The sequence below is a fragment of the Capricornis sumatraensis genome, chromosome 5 (assembly GCF_032405125.1).
Source record: "Capricornis sumatraensis isolate serow.1 chromosome 5, serow.2, whole genome shotgun sequence".
In the NCBI taxonomy this organism is placed as follows: Eukaryota; Metazoa; Chordata; class Mammalia; order Artiodactyla; family Bovidae; genus Capricornis; species Capricornis sumatraensis.
In genome coordinates, this window is record NC_091073.1 from 51,327,862 (window position 1) to 51,344,975 (window position 17,114).

Genomic DNA, 17,114 nt, shown 5'->3' on the forward strand with positions numbered 1-17,114 from the left:
CCTTCAATTTCTCAATAGAGAAAATATGATACTCAAAAAGCCAGCATAATTACTGTTGTCATGCCATTAAGAATGCTCTTCCTAGTAACAAAACTCTAACATTACAGTTGGCACCCAATCTGATCACTATTTACACCACCATCCTCTCCTCTTCCCATCACCACCATTTTACTGGCAGAATATTCACAAGGCTGAAGATTATTTTTTATCTCAGCAAAAAAGAACGCTTAAAATGGGATAGCTAGGCATAAACGAGAAGTTGGAAGCTACATAAAAATAAACACAAATGTGTCTAAAATTTTCTATTTTCAACCTCTAAAGAAAGCAGTAATATCTTCCTTATTTATAATTCCCTAAATTAAAGCCAGAGGCCTTTCACCCAATTATACTAATAAATCAATTTAATGTCATCATTTTGCCATCAGATCATGTCCTCCATACACTAGTGTACTATAATTAAATTCATTTTACCATGCTGGGTTCTTCACCTATTTTCTTTCTGGTGTTTTTCCTACATCATTCTTTAACTAGCAAATTATTTCTCCATAATATCTTCCTAAATATTAAATGTGAACAAAAAGACAACCCTGAAGACTAACCAGGAAAGAGATAAATCAACACATCTTAAATATAAAAATATCAACATTAGGTATAAACTATTAGGTAACCAACAGAAAAGTAAGTACCAATTGTATACCCAAGAACTTCAATTTAAAATACATGTAGTATAAAACCATTTTGGTAAACAGAAGTGAACACACATTTACATATAAAAATAGGCAACTATAGTCTCATTTCTGACCTGAGAGAAATGTATCTTAATTCTATTTATTAAGTTAAACAGACATTTTATGGAAATATCTCCTTATAGGTATAATCATTTGATTGACAGATAAAATAATCGCTTTAAAAATACTTCTGAGTCATTTTGTCCTTACCTGCAGGCATGAACCATTACTGCATGCAGTGACTGTTCCATTTCCTAGCACAGACTTGAAGAAGCATCGTATCTCTCTTTCAGAATGTGACTAATATGTGGGTTTGCAATTCCTAAGCTATTTACAAATGGCACTCCCTTTCCACACAAGAAAATATTTATTACAACCAAAAGCTAAGTATTTTTAACCTATACCTTACAAATAATATTGGGAATTTGGTGTAGCAAAATTTCCTCAAAATATAGGAAGAAAACCTAGCACTATTTCCTTAAAGAAAGCAAGATTTTTATTTTCTAGCCAAGTAAATTATTTTTTAAAGCCTTCAACAGCTGTCACACATAAGCCAGTGGTCTGCTGTGTTATGGTGTGCATGCTGCAGCTGATTAGGCTTCACTATTTAAAAAAAAAAAAAAATCAATTACCCCTTTTGTAAAAGCAGAACAGCTTACTCAAATACACATCTTCAAAACAGCACAATGACCGGCATGCAGTACAATACGTTATATAGCAAACTTGACAAGAAAACAATATGCCCTGATTTGTTTCTTAGCAATGCTACACCATTAATTGTTCATGCAAGAGATGTAGCTGTACCTTTCTGAAGAGGACGACTTCTCAGAGTTAACTGACATCAGCAGCTCAATCTTCTGCTTGATTTCTGGAAAAATCAGAAAATATTCACAACCAAGATTGCCTGCCCTTGCTTTCAAGCCTTATAACAAGAGATTTTTCTTCTCTAATCCCTTTTGTTCAGAATGAGGCCACAAGATTCGCAGTACTTCTGTCAGGACTGGGATTCAATGGTGCTATAAAGGGAAAAAGCTCCAGAGGCATCAGGCCTTGCTAAACTATGCACATGACTGTTTATGAAAGCAGGAAGTACCATTTCTGCCAAGCAGAGGGGTGTTTTCTTTTTTAAGGTAGAACTAGCATGGCTCTCCAAGATGATTTTAAATGCGGCAAATTAAAATACAAACTAAAAATGCTAACAACTGGATTCAATTTACTAGATAATTTGAGAAGCTGAGATAATAAAATTACAGACTGTAATGAACAGACAGGCAACCCTTGGCTACTTCTATTTCACCAGCCCTGAAAAATATGGCTCAGTGAATCATTTTTGTCACTTAAGAATGAAATATTAAACCAGAACCCAAATTTTTAGATTAAAAATATTTTAATCTTTGTTAAAATTTATTGATTGTCTTTTAATTAAAGATACATTTAGTACCTACTGCCTAACTCCTTTAGAAAAGCACTTCTGTTTTACACCTTAATTTCCCCTCCTCCTTTGCAGTACAGCACAAGTGAACAGCAACACCCAGTTACCGAGCAGATAATATACTTGTCCTTTTAGAAGAGGACTGACAATGCTATCTGCAACAGAAATGTAAGCGCCAATTCTATTTAATTAAAAGATCATTGCTCATACTGATTTGGAAAAACAGATCACAGACTAAACGGGAAAGTGAGATAAAAATAAAAGAGGAAAAAGGGGGAAAACCTAACACATTTCCTTTAAAATACTAACCACTAACCCAAGAACATAATTTTATGTGAAGAAAAATTGACATGGTCCTATTACCCAGACTATTTCATATATATAATGCTGATTTCCTATTTGTAAATGTTTTCCTATTCAAAATCTTAAAAATTCACATATCAAACATAAAACACAGTGCCACTGAAATCTACAGGCAGTCATGAAATTTCAAAGTAGACTTCAATAGTTTTCAGATTTGTTTAAAGGGTAAACTGATTTTTTTAAGAATCTTAATTCTAGAAGTACAAGGAATATGAGATGTAAAGGAAAAAGGAAAATAAATAGTTGCATAAAATACAATGGATTTGTACAAAAATACCCTCTCAATGCTGCTAAAATAGTTTTTCCAAACTGGAGCTAACAGCTTCATCCAATGGACATTATAAAGCTGGCATGAATATCTGATGAGAGCATAAACTCTACCACAGGCTACAGCCAAACTACCACTGGGGAGAGCACACAGCACAGCAGCAAAACTGAAGATGATGATAACGAAACTTACCTTGAGGATTCTCACGTGGATTACAGAGCCTGGCACCTGGTGCCATAGTGAACGCTCAGTAACGCCCCGTTTAAAAAGCCGTTTAAGACTCAGGCTCCAGGCTCCACCGCCAAGCAGCCTTGGATCTGAAAGCGGACTCCTCCGTCATTTTTAATAGCGATACGACCTTGGGGAAATTACTTAAAACTCTCTAAGCCTCTATCTCCTCTCCTATAAAATGGGGATAATAATTCTATGTGAAGCGTTATTGTGAGGATTTAATGACAAAGCTCATGAAAGGCAAACAGTGCTGTGCTCAGCACAAAGTAATAAGCCGTTTCTGCCTATTGCTATTTACTAGGCAGTGCCCAGAAAAGGATGGGATCCTAAGTAAATATCTGCCGAATAACATAATGAGGTAGACTAGGTCTGTCCCACTTTAAAGAGCTTTTCTATAATTTTAATCCACCTTCTCTTTCTTATTGGCAACCACAATATACATCTATCACTGCAGTACTATTATATATGGAAATTAAATTTTAATCTGTATCTCTGCCTTCCTATATATCTAGAGAATTATTCTCAGTTTATCAACTAGCCACTTCAGGAATGAGGTGACACTTGCATTTTTTGTTGTAGCAGTTTTTCATTCCACAAAGACAGAAGGTTCACACTTCCTGTGCACTTAAGCTCAAAATCTCCAAGATTAAACTGCATAACTCTAATGAAGTACACCCCCATCTTACACATGTATTAGAAAAGTCAAAGCTCTAAACCAGTTTCTGGCTGGTGATTTTGGAAGCTACAAATCAAAAAAGTTTAAAATAATTCATGAGAAGGCTTCCAAAATGATTTTCACATTTTCTTCAAACCTTCAGATTTGTTTATAGCTCCAGAAGGACTGAAAGGTTCCGGAATGTTCACAAATACCATGATAACATTGTATCCACTGAGAGCCACACATTCCATCAACACTCCTATCTAATCCTTATCAATACCATTCTTGGGTCTGACTACTCCCTATGTTCATTCCACCACAATATCCAACACAGTCCTGGGGGCTTTGATGCTCGTGTTAATATGATTTCAAATACTCTTGGCTAAGTCCCATGGCCTTTGGCCTCCCCAAGTGTCTTGAACCCCTGATCACCTGAGTCATCTACCACCATGACCACACAGAGGACACATCCTCACATGCACTGCAGATCTGTCCCCCAAATTAGTTGTTTTTCTATATTCATACTGGATATTTCACAGTATCCAAGACCCTACACTTTATTTTTCTGCAATTAATTCCACCAATCTCTTTCTTCACAAACTTTCCTCACACTAAAAATTTTAAATTGTCATCCTATTTTCTCTAATATGTTTTCTAATTTCATTCTTGCACATACATCTTGGACTCCTTCTAGAATTTACTTTGGTTTATGAATTGACATAGAGATCTTGTCTGTTTTTATAAGTTCACATTTTGAAACCTTACACCCAGCCCATCCCCTCAATTTTAAATTACTCTCTTTTCCATCCCTCCTTGGTACTTCCAAAGCAGCAGTTTTACAACCTTGCAAATACATATTTATTCAACCATCTACAATCTCCATTTATATATTCAGGCCAGTGAGTACAAAGAAGGCCCACATTTGCTTATTTCACAAAGAATTAAGCAAGTAGTACCTGGAAGTGTGAATAAATTATTTAAAATTATAATTAAGTTGATTTTTTTAAAGTCATAACTTTGTTTTAATTTCTAAGCAACATTATAGAACAATGCAAGCTTTGTTTTCAGTGCTTTTGGGTTCTTATGATTCTCCCCTGGGTTCTTTGCTGGATCATGTTTTCACCTGGACCTTAAATGGTGGTGATTCCACTCACTGACTCTTCTATCTACACCCCTGACATCCATGACACGGATAACCATCAAGGCACTGATGATGACCAGATCTGAATTTCTAGCCCAATACTCTCTCCTGCACCCTAGAACTATGTATCTTTCCAGGCCTACTTGGCATTTTCACATGGATGATCCCCAGTTTGCTGTGAATGCAATCTCTACAACTAACCTCACTGGGAATTCGCAGGTGGTCCAGTGGTTAGGAATCAGCACTTTCACTGCCAGGGCCTGGGCTCAATTCAGTCAATGAACTAGTACCCCACAAGCCATGCAGTGCAGCCAGCAACAACAACAACAACAAAACAAATCTAACTTAACCAATCTAATGTGTCCTGCTACAGTCTTTATCTCAGTGAGCAGCAACACCACTGCCCCACTAAGACAGACACTTTTGAGGGATCCCAGACTAGCACCTGTGTTTCATTTGGAATATTACTGCCACCATTCTCCTTATATATATTATATACATATATATTATATATATATATATTATGCTCCAGAATATTGATCTCTAGTCTGTGATTCTCCAAAGACCATGTTTTCTCATACCATCAAGTCTTTTATGCACTTTCCTCTCCCTAGAATGCCACTATCCACTCCGTTAAACACCCAACTCACTCTTTCTTCCTTTCTTTAGCCATGCTGCAGAGGATATGAGATCTTAGTTCCCCAACCAGGGACTGAACCTTTGCCCTCTGCAGTGGAAGCTCAGTCTTAAACACTGAACCACCAGCGAAGCCCCCAACTCACTCTTCTCATCTCAGCCCAAACATTACCTCTTCCCAGACAAAATACAGTTTGTCTCCTCTGCCCCTCTACAAATCACACGTACCTGCATTACAGAATTACTAAAATATATAGTGTCACTCTCTATGAGACCACAGCTTCCTTAGAGATAAAGACCTGAATTTTCACTTCAATTCACACTTACTTGTTGACACTCATACTATTCTTAAGCTGTTCTACTCAAGTTAAAGTTACAATATAGTTAATTTCCTAGTTCTTAAATAAATATTTCTAGATAAAATTACTCTGAGATTCCAGCAACTAGAATTTAGTAGAGCTAGGAGAGTCTGCAGAGATCATCACACTACTGAATCACAGAAGTCTACAAAGAATCTGAGGCGTGAAAAGAGAAACAACTGGTAACGATAACATTCCTCATCTTCTCCAAAGGATTACTGTCTCTGAGACCTACCACTAATTTCCAAGGACCTAGCAACCGAAGCAGAATATTCCAGCCTTCTTCTAAATCAACTTCTTAAATGTGATTTTTTCATGTGTGTGTGTGTGCTAACTCACTTTGGTCATATCTGACTCTGCCACCCCATGGACTGTAGCCCGCCAGGCTCCTCTGTCCCTGGGATTCTCCAGGCAAGAATACTGGAATGGGTTGTCTTGCCCTCCTCCAGGGGATCTTCCCCACCCAGGGATCAAACCTACCCACGTCTCTTACATCTCCTGCACTGCAGGTGAATTCTGAACCACTGAGCCATTAGGGGAGACAATTTTCTCATACATCCAATAAATTAAAATCATCACGGTTAATCAACTTTCCTGAGTAAAACTGGTTGATCAGCGACATCATACTCTTCTTATTCATGACTAAATATATATAACAAAGAAGAAAAATCAATTCACTGAGACTTTGCCCACTCATTCTCTTCTATTCAACTTACAGACCTGCTTTATGATCTGTTTATTCCTATTACACTCACACTTTAAAACATACTCAAACTTCTTGTAAAGATAAATAGTTCAACTCTTCAGCTAATGGCCTACTATCTCTAATACTTCATTTTCCATTCAATACCATGAGTGTGAAGACTCATGGAACAATTAAGAGTCCAGAGACGAACCAATTCCTAAGATCGCTGACAAGGAATATTGGTGACTGATAAGTACTACTGAAACAAAGTACAGTAAAGGAGGTGCTTCAAAGACTCAGACCCTAAGGGAAACAGGGCAGTCCTGAATCCACCTAGAATTTTAAGAGCAACAGCAGCATAAGAGTAACACGGGGTTGTAATGGAGATGATCCACTATCGTGTCCTTTAAGATCACTCAACATCAAGCATGAGCTCAGACAGGACCCCTTACTCTTATGACATGGAAATTAAATAAGACATCGCAATTGGACAAACAGTTCTACCTAAACTCTATGGCCTTCATCCTTTTAACACAGGTATTATTCCAACAGATTTACTAAATTTCCTCTCACTTGTCAAGTTTGGAGACTTTCAGGCTACAAGAAACAGGTATGTGCTCAGGTTACTTCAGATGATAGGATAATACAGCAAGAATAAATCTAGATGATGAAAAAGCCTCAGCAGGTCTCAGAATCTTGTTCAGAAAAAAGGGCAGCTCTTGAAACCCAGTTACAGTACCAAATGTTCAAAGGGACTGTTTCCACCTTAAGGCTGCCCACTCTGGTGGTCAACACCTCTGACTCTAAAATTCTATTTCTCCTTCACTACCAATTAACTGCTTCTCCTCTTTACTTCACACATTTGCAGAGTCTACTGCCTTGGGATGCACACTTAAAGCCTTCTCTTGGTGTCTCCAACTTAAGCGAGTATCTTTTGCTTAAGTCCACAAGAGGGCCTGCAGACACTTTTCTGGCTCAAGTGTCAATCCCTGTACCACCTAAGACCAAGTGTTAAGGTCCTGACTGAAAATTCAGAAGACCTAACACACAAGATACCCTTCTCAAAGGGGCCAGGAGTAAAGCAACCTCTCTGAGCCATCCAGGAAGGTCCATCAAGTATTAACTGCCCAACATCTGAAAGATCAGTCTAGCCTAAAAAGGAGTCCCTATTATTCCAGGCTTCTTTGTGATGAGAATGCACAAAAAAGCAAAAATTGTGCAAGCAAAAATAACCATTAGGGCTTCCCTGGTGGTCCAGTGGTTAAGAATCTGCCTTGCAATGAAAGGGACATCAGTTCAATCCCTGGTCCAGGAGGATCGCATACGCCTGGAGTAACTAAGTCCATGCACACCAGAAATACTGAGCCAAGCACTAGAGCTGGTGCGGTTCAACTATTGCGCCTGTGTGCCTAGAGTCTGTGCTACACAACAAGAGAAGCCCGAATGAGAAGCCTGCAACAAACAATGAGAATACACCACAATGAAGACACACCACAGCCAAAAAGTGTGCGACTCTTTGCGACCCCATGGACTATATAGTCCATGGAATTCTCTAGGCCAGACTACTGGAATGGGTAGCCTTTCCCTTCTCCAATAAGTCTTTTTTAAAAAAGATATGTGTTTACTTCGCTTTCTGAAAATCTGCAACAAAGTATGCAATTTTAGACAAAATTGATGGACAATACAAAAAAAAAAGTTTGAACCTCAGGCAAATCCACTGACAAATGACAATATAAAGCAAGCTAAGAAGGTTAGTTATTGTTAGGAACAATCAAGGATAAGTTGATTCATTGGTGCTAAGTGTCTCAAGAATGATAATTATTTGACTATGAGAGACTACCAGGGGAAAATAATAATACTCTTAAATAGTCTGCAAAAATATCCAACATTACAATTCCATTATTACTTATAAGATACCCAGTCATCCATCACCAACTCCCTGGCGTTTACCCAAACTTATGTCCATTGAGTCGGTGATGCCATCCAACCATCTCATCCTCTGTCATCCTCTTTTCCTGCCCTCAATCTTTCCCAGTATCTGGGTCTTTTCAAATAAGTCAGCTCTTCGCATCAGGTGGCCAAAGTATTGGCATTTCAGCTTCAACATCAGTCCTTTCAATGAACACCCAAGACTGATCTCCTTTAGGATGGACTGGTTGGATCTCCCTGCTGTCTAAGGGACTCTCAAGAGCCTTCTCCAACACCACAGTTCAAAAGCGTCAGTTCTTCGGCACTCAGCTTTCTTTATAGTCCAACTCTCACATCCATACATGGCTACTGGAAAAACCATAGCCTTGACTAGACAGACCTTTGTTGGCAAAGTAATGTCTCTGCTTTTTAATACACTGTCTAGGTTTGGACACGACTGAGCAACTTCACTTTCACTTTTCACTTTCATGCACTGGAGAAGGAAATGGCAACCCACTCCAGTGTTCTTGCCTGGAGAATCCCAGGGACAGGGGAGCCTGGTGGGCTGCCGTCTATGGGGTCACAGAGTCGGACACGACTGAAGTGACTTAGCAGCAGCAGCAGGTTGGTCATAATTTTCCTTCCAAGGAGTAAGTATCTTTTAATTTCATGGCTGCAATCACCATCTGCAGTGATTTTGGAGCCCAAAATAATAAAGTCAGCTACTGTTTCCCCGTCTATTTGCCCTGAAGTGATGGGACCAGATGCCATGATCTTAGTTTTCTGAATGTTGAGCTTTAAGCCAACTTCTTCACTCTCCTTTTTCACTTTCATCCAGAGGCTCTTTAGTTCTTCTTCACTTTCTGCCATAAGGGTGGCGTCATCTGCATATCTGAGATTGTTGATATTTCTCCCGGCAATCTTGATTCCAGCTTCTGTTTCTTCCAGTCCAGCGTTTCTCATGATATACTCCGCATATAAGTTAAATAAGCAGGGTGGCAATATACAGTCTTGACGTACTCCTTTTCCTATTTGGAACCAGTCTGTTGTTCCATGTTCAGTTCTAACTGTTGTTTCCTGACCTGCATACAGGTTTCTCAACAGGCAGGTCAGGTGGTCTGGTATTCCCATCTCTTTCAGAGTTTTCCACAGTTTATTGTGATCCACACAATCAAAGGCTTTGGCATAGTCAATAAAGCAGAAATAGATGTTTTTCTGGAACTCTTGCTTTTTCCATGATCCAGTGGATGTTGGCAATTTGATCTCAGGTTCCTCTGCCTTACACCCTGCTAGTAACAAAATCTATGGATGCTCAAGTCCCTTAGTTGGCCCTGAGTTTCATGGATTTGGAATCACCCTGAAGAATCACCCTGAATCAACTATATACTAAACATAAAATGAAAATGTTTATGCCAAAAACAATCGACACTTGATACAGTCTTCATTCTAAAACTCAGTACATACTTTCAACTATAACTTGAACTTTGGTTAAATAATTGTACTTCTAAAATCTGATTTTATTTTTCAAGGTGAAGTCTCCATTTCACTCTATTCCCTAAAAGTTAGGTTGTTGCTTATTTTTCTGGTGTCAAATTTTCTCCTGCTGTAATTCCAAAACAAGGTTACCTTATGATCCTGAATATGGCACAATGCCAACCAACAACAATGTGTTCACTTCAAACTCTACAATGGGGTGAGGAGGGAGTATATGCGGGGGCAGGGAGGTGGGAAGGAATTAGAGGGGGCTGGAGGTGATTTCAGGCTGGTTAGGTTTCGGGTTTAAAACTTTCAAGGTAACTTCTGCTGCCACTTACAAGAAACTTCCCTTACTAAAGTAAATGTTTTCCCTTCCATCACTTTTATAATTACTATTCTGAATACAGTGTATAACCCCAAAGAAATACTACTTTAAAAGAAAAGATTTGTTTCTGATTTCCAAATCCTAGCAAGAAAAGTGGGTCAGTCTCTAAAATTTGGATTCCCATTCTCACCTACTCCCTGGAAGCCATCAAACAAGAAGGCAGAGGGAAGAGACCAATGCTAGGACTATCTCTGCACCAGGTCAAGACCATCATAACACTTTGAGTACCGTTCATCACACAATATTTTTTTCTGTTGATTTGTTATTTTTATGTTGAGGTATTTCAGAAATACAAAACTATATTAAAGTGTGAAAACATGAATCTTTAAATAAATTCCTAATTCTGTGAGCCTCACCCCCTATTAGCAATGAAATGGAATGAAACTAATCCCTGAAAACTGTCCACTGTTTCTCACCACGGCAGAGTATCATTAATAGTTAATCTAGCCACTAAACTCTTACCCTTGCTCTGTTGGGGAGACAGAAGAAGTAACACAAGTTCTTAGATAACTGAGATGTTTACACTCAGGATGAGATCTAGTGCTCTATTCGCCATGATGCTAAGGTTTAAAGTTTTCTCTATTTTATAACATGCTTAGAAAATAATTAGCAACTGTATATTATATGAATTTTAGAAATTATATCAGAATAGAACCCAGAAAAAAGGAAGTATTTTTATAATTCTAGGGGTTCCCTGATAGGTCAGTTGGTAAAGAATCCACCTGCAATGCAGGAACCCGGTTTGATTCCTAGTTCAGGAAGATCCACTGGAAAAGGGATAGGCTACCCACTCCAGCATTCTTGGGCTTCCTTTGTGGCTCAGCTGGCAAAGAATCTGCTGCAATGAGGGAGACTTGGGTTCGATCCCTGAGTTGGGAAGATCCCCTGGAGAAGGGAATGACTATCCACTGGAGTATTCTGGCCTGGAGAATTCCATGGACTGTATAGTCCATGGGGTCGCAAGAGACGGACATGACTGAACGACTTTCACTTTCATTTTTTATAATTCTAACTTAAAGATAGTTTTCCATACTAGATATTAATATACAACTGAAACTACTTGGTTCTCTAAAACTATGATTTACAATGTCCTATATTAAGACAGTTTCATTGCACTCACAATTTTGGCACATAAAGAACTGTGGGTTCACCAAAGAAGCCAAGGTCCCCTTAACTTCTTATAAAAAAAAAAATCTCTCTCTCAAGAAGTGACAAGATTATCGTGCAAGGCATATTGAAATGTGTAAGAAAACAAGCCATATCAAAATATGTAAGTATAAGGAGGAATTAGTGTCCCTAACTCCTAACCAACATTAACCTTCAAACTTAGGAACTGAAATTTGTGATATAGTCCAATTTTCTCACCCTTCTACATTCCTTCAAGTAACAACAGTTAGTGATTTGCTACCTAAGCAAGGGGAAGAAAAAATATAACACAAAAATATGTAAAGTAAATTCCTCCTCTCGGAGTTCACAGTACTTAACATTTAGCTTGAACAATCTGGTTTATTACGCCTCTTATGTGAATTATCTCATTTAATCCTTACAATAAATGCAGATGGTAGTACTCAATATTTTCATTTTATATGCATGAAAACTGAAGATTTGAAAGTTTCAGAAGTTTGCTCAAGATGCCAGAGATAGAATTAAATATTTAGGGGATAAAAATTAACTAAGGTGAGAGACTTATACACTGAGAACTACAAAACATTGTTGAAAAAAATTGAAGACCCAAATAAATGGGAAGACATCCTGCGTTCATGGAATGGAAGATTTACTACTGTTACAGTGTCAATATTCCTTATATTGATTTAAAGATTCATACAATCCCTACCAAAATTCCAACTGCCTTTTTTGGAGAAATGGACAAGCTGACCCTAAAATTCTATGGGAATGCAAGGGACCCTGAATAACCACAACAATCTTTTAAAAAACTGAACAAAGTTGGAAGGCTCACATATAGATTTCAAAACTTACTACAAAGTTACTGTAATCAAAACAGTGGGGACCTGGCATAAAGACAGACAAACAGATCAATGCCAAAGAATTAAGAGTCCAGAAATAAACCCCCACATTATAGTCAAGTGACTTCTGACAAGAGTGCCAAAGCCATTCAATGGGGGAAAGAACAGTCTTCTAAAAATGGTGCTGGAAAACTGAATGTCCACATGTAAAACAATAAAGCTCGACTCCTGCCTCACACCATAAACAAAATATTAATCCAAACTGGATCAAAGATCTAAATATAAAGGCTTAAACTATAAAACTTTTAAAAGAAAATATAGATGTAAACCTTGATGATTTGGGGTTAGCCCTGAGTTTCTTAAATATGATACCAAAAGCACACGCACACACACAAAAAACCCAGAAGAATAAATAGATGAATTGAACATAAGAATTAAAAATTTTTGTGCATCAAAAGATACTATTGAGAAAACAAAAGGGTAATATACAGAATGAGAGTCATCAGTTCAGTCGCTCAGTCATGCCCAGCTCTTTGCGACCCCATGGACTGCAGCACACCAGGCTTCCCTGTCCATCAACTCCTGGAGCTTGCTCAAACTCATGTCCATCGAGCCAGTGATGCCATCCAAACATCTCATCCTTTGTCGTCCCCTTCTCCTCCTGCCTTCAATCTTTTCCAGCATCAGGGTCTTTTGCAAAGAGTCAGTTCTTCACATCAGGTGGCCAAAGTATTGGAATTTCAGCATCAGTCCTTTTAAAGAATATTCAGGGATTATTTCCTTTAGAATTGACTAGTTTGATCTCCTTGCAGTTCAAGGGACTCTCAAGAGGTTTCTCCAACACGACAGTTTGAAAGCATCAATTCTTCGGTGCTCAGCTTTCTTTATGATCCAACTCTAATATCCATATATGACTACTGCAAAAACCATAGCTTTGACAAGATGGACCTTTGTCGGCAAAGTAACGTCTCTGCTTTTTAGTATGCTGTCTAGGTTGGTCATAGCTTTTCTTCCAAGGAGCAAGCATCATTTAATTTCATGGCTGTAGTCACCATTTGCAGTTATTCTGGAGCTCAAGAAAATAAAATCTGTCACTGTTTCTATTGTTTCCCCATCTATTTGCCATGAAGCTATGGGTCTATTTGCCATGAAGCTATAGGACCATCTGCTATGATGCGATGAGACCATTTGCCATGATCTTAGTTTTTGAACGTTGAGTTTTAAGCCAGCTTTTTCCCTCTCCTCTTCCACCTTCATCAAGAGGGTCTTTAGTTCCTCTTCTCTTTCTGCCACAAAGGTGGAGTCATCTGTGTATCTGAGGTTATTGGTTATTTTTCCCGGCAATCTTGATTCCAGCTTGTGTTTCATCCAGTCCAGCGTTTCTCATGATGTACTCTGCATATAAGTTAAATAAGCAGGGTGACAATATACAGCCTTGACGTACTCCTTTTCCTATTGGGAACCAGTCCGTTGTCCCATGTCCAGTTCCTACTGTTGCTTCTTGACCTGCATACAGATTTCTTAGGAGACAGATAAGGTGACCTGGAATTCCCATCTCTTAAAGAGCTGTGATCCAGTTGGTAAATCATCTGCCTGCAATGCAGGAGACCCGGGTTCGATTCCTGGGTCAGAAAGATACCCTGGAGAAGGAAATGGCAACCCACTCCAGTATTCTTGCCTGGAGAATCCTATGGACAGAGGAGCCTGACAGGCTAGTCCACGGGATCTCAAGAGTCAGACAAACTTAGCGACTAAACCACCACACAATCAAAGGCTTTGGCGTAGTCAATAAAGCAGAAGTAGATGTTTTTCTGGAATTCTCTTGCTTTTCCTATGATCCAGCATATGTTGGCAATTTGATTTCTGGTTCCTCTGCCTTATCTAAATCCAGCTTGAACATCTGGAAGTTCTCAGTTCACATACTGTTAAGGCCTAGCTTGGAGAATTTTGAGCACTGCTTTGCTAGTGTGTGAAATGAGTGCAATTGTGCAGTAGTTTGAACATTCTTTGGCACTGCCTTTCTTTGGGATTGAAGTGAAAGCTGACCTTTTCCAGTCCTGTGGCCACTGCTGAATTTTCCAATTATGTTGGCATATTGCATGCAGCACTTTAACAGCATCATCTTTTAAGATTTGAAATAGCTCAAATGGAATTTCATCACCTCCACTAGAGCTTTGTTCACAGTGATGCTTCCTAAGGCCCAGTTGACTTCGCTATTGAGAAGCAAATTCTTCACAGTATGAGAATAAATGTTGAAAAATCATGTATCTAATAAGGGATTAGCATCCAGAATATGCAAACAACTCTTACAACTCAGCAATTAAAACTCTAACAACCCAATTTAAAATTGAGCCAAGAATTTAAATAGACATTTCTTGAAAGAGGAAATACAAATGGCTAATAAGCACATGAAAAGATGTTCATCATTATTTGTCATTAGGGAAATGCAAACCAAAGTAACAACGAAATACCACTTTATCACCACCAGGATGGCTATAATCATAAAGACAATAACAAGTGTTAGCGAGATATGGAGAACTTACGAGTTTTCATGCGTTATTGGTAAGACTGTAAAATGGTACTTTTGCTCTGGAAAACAATTTGGTCTTCAAAAAGTTAAACAGAGTTACCATATGACTCAAAAATTCCACTCCTTCATGTAAACCCAAGAGGAAACATGTTCATAGAACACTTTTACACAAATATTCTTAATAGTGTTATGCATAATAGCCAAAAAGTGCAAACAACCCATACATCCTTTAATTGACGAATGGATAAAAAAATGTGGTATATCCATACATAAAGCGAACGAAGTACTGACATGTGCTACCTCATGGATGAATCTTGAAAACATCACAGAGAGCAAAACAAGTCAGACACAAAACACATATGATTACATTTACATGAAAGACCCAGAACAGGGAAATTTACAGAGGGAAAACTCTAGGGGCTGAGGGGTGGGAAAATAGGGAGTATCTGCTAACACACAGTGGTTCCTTTCTAGGGGGATGAAAATGTTCTGAAAGTAGGTAATGGAGATGTTTTACAACATTATAAATATGATAAATGCCCTTGAGTTGTACACTTTTAAATGATTAGACAGGTGACTTGGAATAAATAATATCTCAGTTTAACAACAAAAAAAGAAGACCTCAGAGCCAGTGTGTGGCTGAGCCAGGATGACAACCCAGACAGTCTAGTGCCAAAAGCCTACTTGCACAGGTGTGCAGCGAGCCTGCACGCAGGAAACAAGCAGTGTGTCTGGGGAAAGCAAGCAGTCAGAGAAGGCAGCTGGGCTTGGCTATGGGGGTCAGGAGAACTCTGCCAGGGGAAGAGAAGTTCACGCCGAGCAGGAAAATGGCACAAACAAAGCTACAGAGGACCCTATCACACTAGCCATCTAAACTGTTTTGGTGCCTGGCAAGAGTAAAGTACGTACTGGTAAGGAAAGCAGCCAGGGATACTGGCAGTGGACTGTTCCGGGAGCATCTTCCACGCCATACAAAGAAGTCCTGGCTAAATGTAGGATCAATATAGAACCACACAGCCAAAACCAAAATAAGACATCCAACAGGTAAATAAGTTTAAAATACAAGTTTTTAAAATCTATGTCATGCTAAGGAAAAAAGATCAAACTTCATGGAGGTACTTGTAAGACTTGTCAATTCTCCACAATTCATTTTGTGTCTGAATGCCCACACAGTGCCCCCTAAGGAACGTTGCCAATTAACACTCCTCTTGTTTGTTAATCCTAAAATTCTCACCTCAAGTGTAAGGCGTCCTTTAGTTCTATAAAAATCTTTACAGAAGTTAGCAAGAGTAAGTGTATTTCCAAGCTCCATTGGTTTACAAAATGTTAGGAAGTACCACAAACACTTCAGTGAAACAGACTCTATTCTTGTCTTGCTGTCTGTGGGATTTCCTACCAAAAATGTGAACAGGAAACCTGAACTAGTTCTCCATTTAACATGCGAGAAGCAACAGACAGGGCCTTAAACCTATCAAAGACACACAAAGAATCTTAGCTTTGTCCTATCAAAGTGACTTTGAATCAATCCACCAGAGTACAAGAGCTTCATCCTCATCATCTTCAGCTATGTATTCAGCTGTTGGTTTCTGGTCACTTAGAACATTAATGCCCGAAGACTGAAACTTTAGTATTAATTGTATTTGTAATGAAAAACAACAACAATAATAACAGTTAACATTTCATACCAACTGCAATGCATCAGGCACTCTTCTGCTTGCTTTAAGGTATATAATAATTCTCTTGATGATATCTATAAAATAAATATTATCAGCATCCCATTTTACAAAAAGAGAAACTTGAGGTATAGAAAGGCTAAGTAACTCACCACAGTTCACAGAGCTAGTAAGTGAACTAGTAAGAAAATACAAACCAAGGTGGCCTACGCATAGGGTCTGGGCCCTCAACCATTTTAAAAAGCTAATCATGAGGCTTTCAATGGTTAACTCAAAGATCTCTCTTGGTAGATGTCACACTGCACTTGAAAATATGTGGGTTATTTTCAAATATCTTTTGATATTGATTTCTAACAATTACACAGTGATAAAAGAATAGACTCTGTATGATTTCAATGCCTTAAAAATCGTGAAATTTTGCACCTTGTTTTACGTCCCTAGATATGTTTCAGAGTCTCCCAGTTTATAGTCCGTGGGACTTTGAAGAGAATTTGTATTCTATTTTTGTGTGAAAACTGTGTAAATCTTAATTATGTTGAATTGATTCATGGGGCTTTTCAGGTCTACTAGAACCTTCTATTTTTCTGTATATTCATTCTGTTAATTTTTGAGAGTTTGATATTAAAACTTCAACTAAAAACTTTATTATCTACTACTACTATAAAATTTACCTACTT

General features: G+C 38.3%; 1 protein-coding gene across 4 annotated transcripts in view; it reads right to left on the minus strand.

The window, feature by feature from the left end:
- The window catches only part of SRPK2 (SRSF protein kinase 2), a 243,120-nt gene that overhangs the window by 140,954 nt on the left and 85,052 nt on the right, over positions 1-17,114 (minus strand). For 2 of the 4 annotated variants that reach the window (XM_068973392.1, XM_068973391.1), the window contains exon 3: positions 1,533-1,596. The exons of the other annotated variants lie outside the window; for them this stretch is intronic. In XM_068973392.1, coding sequence (XP_068829493.1) covers positions 1,533-1,596 — 64 coding nt within the window. The remainder of the gene's footprint in view (positions 1-1,532; positions 1,597-17,114) is intronic. 4 annotated transcript variants of the gene reach the window in all.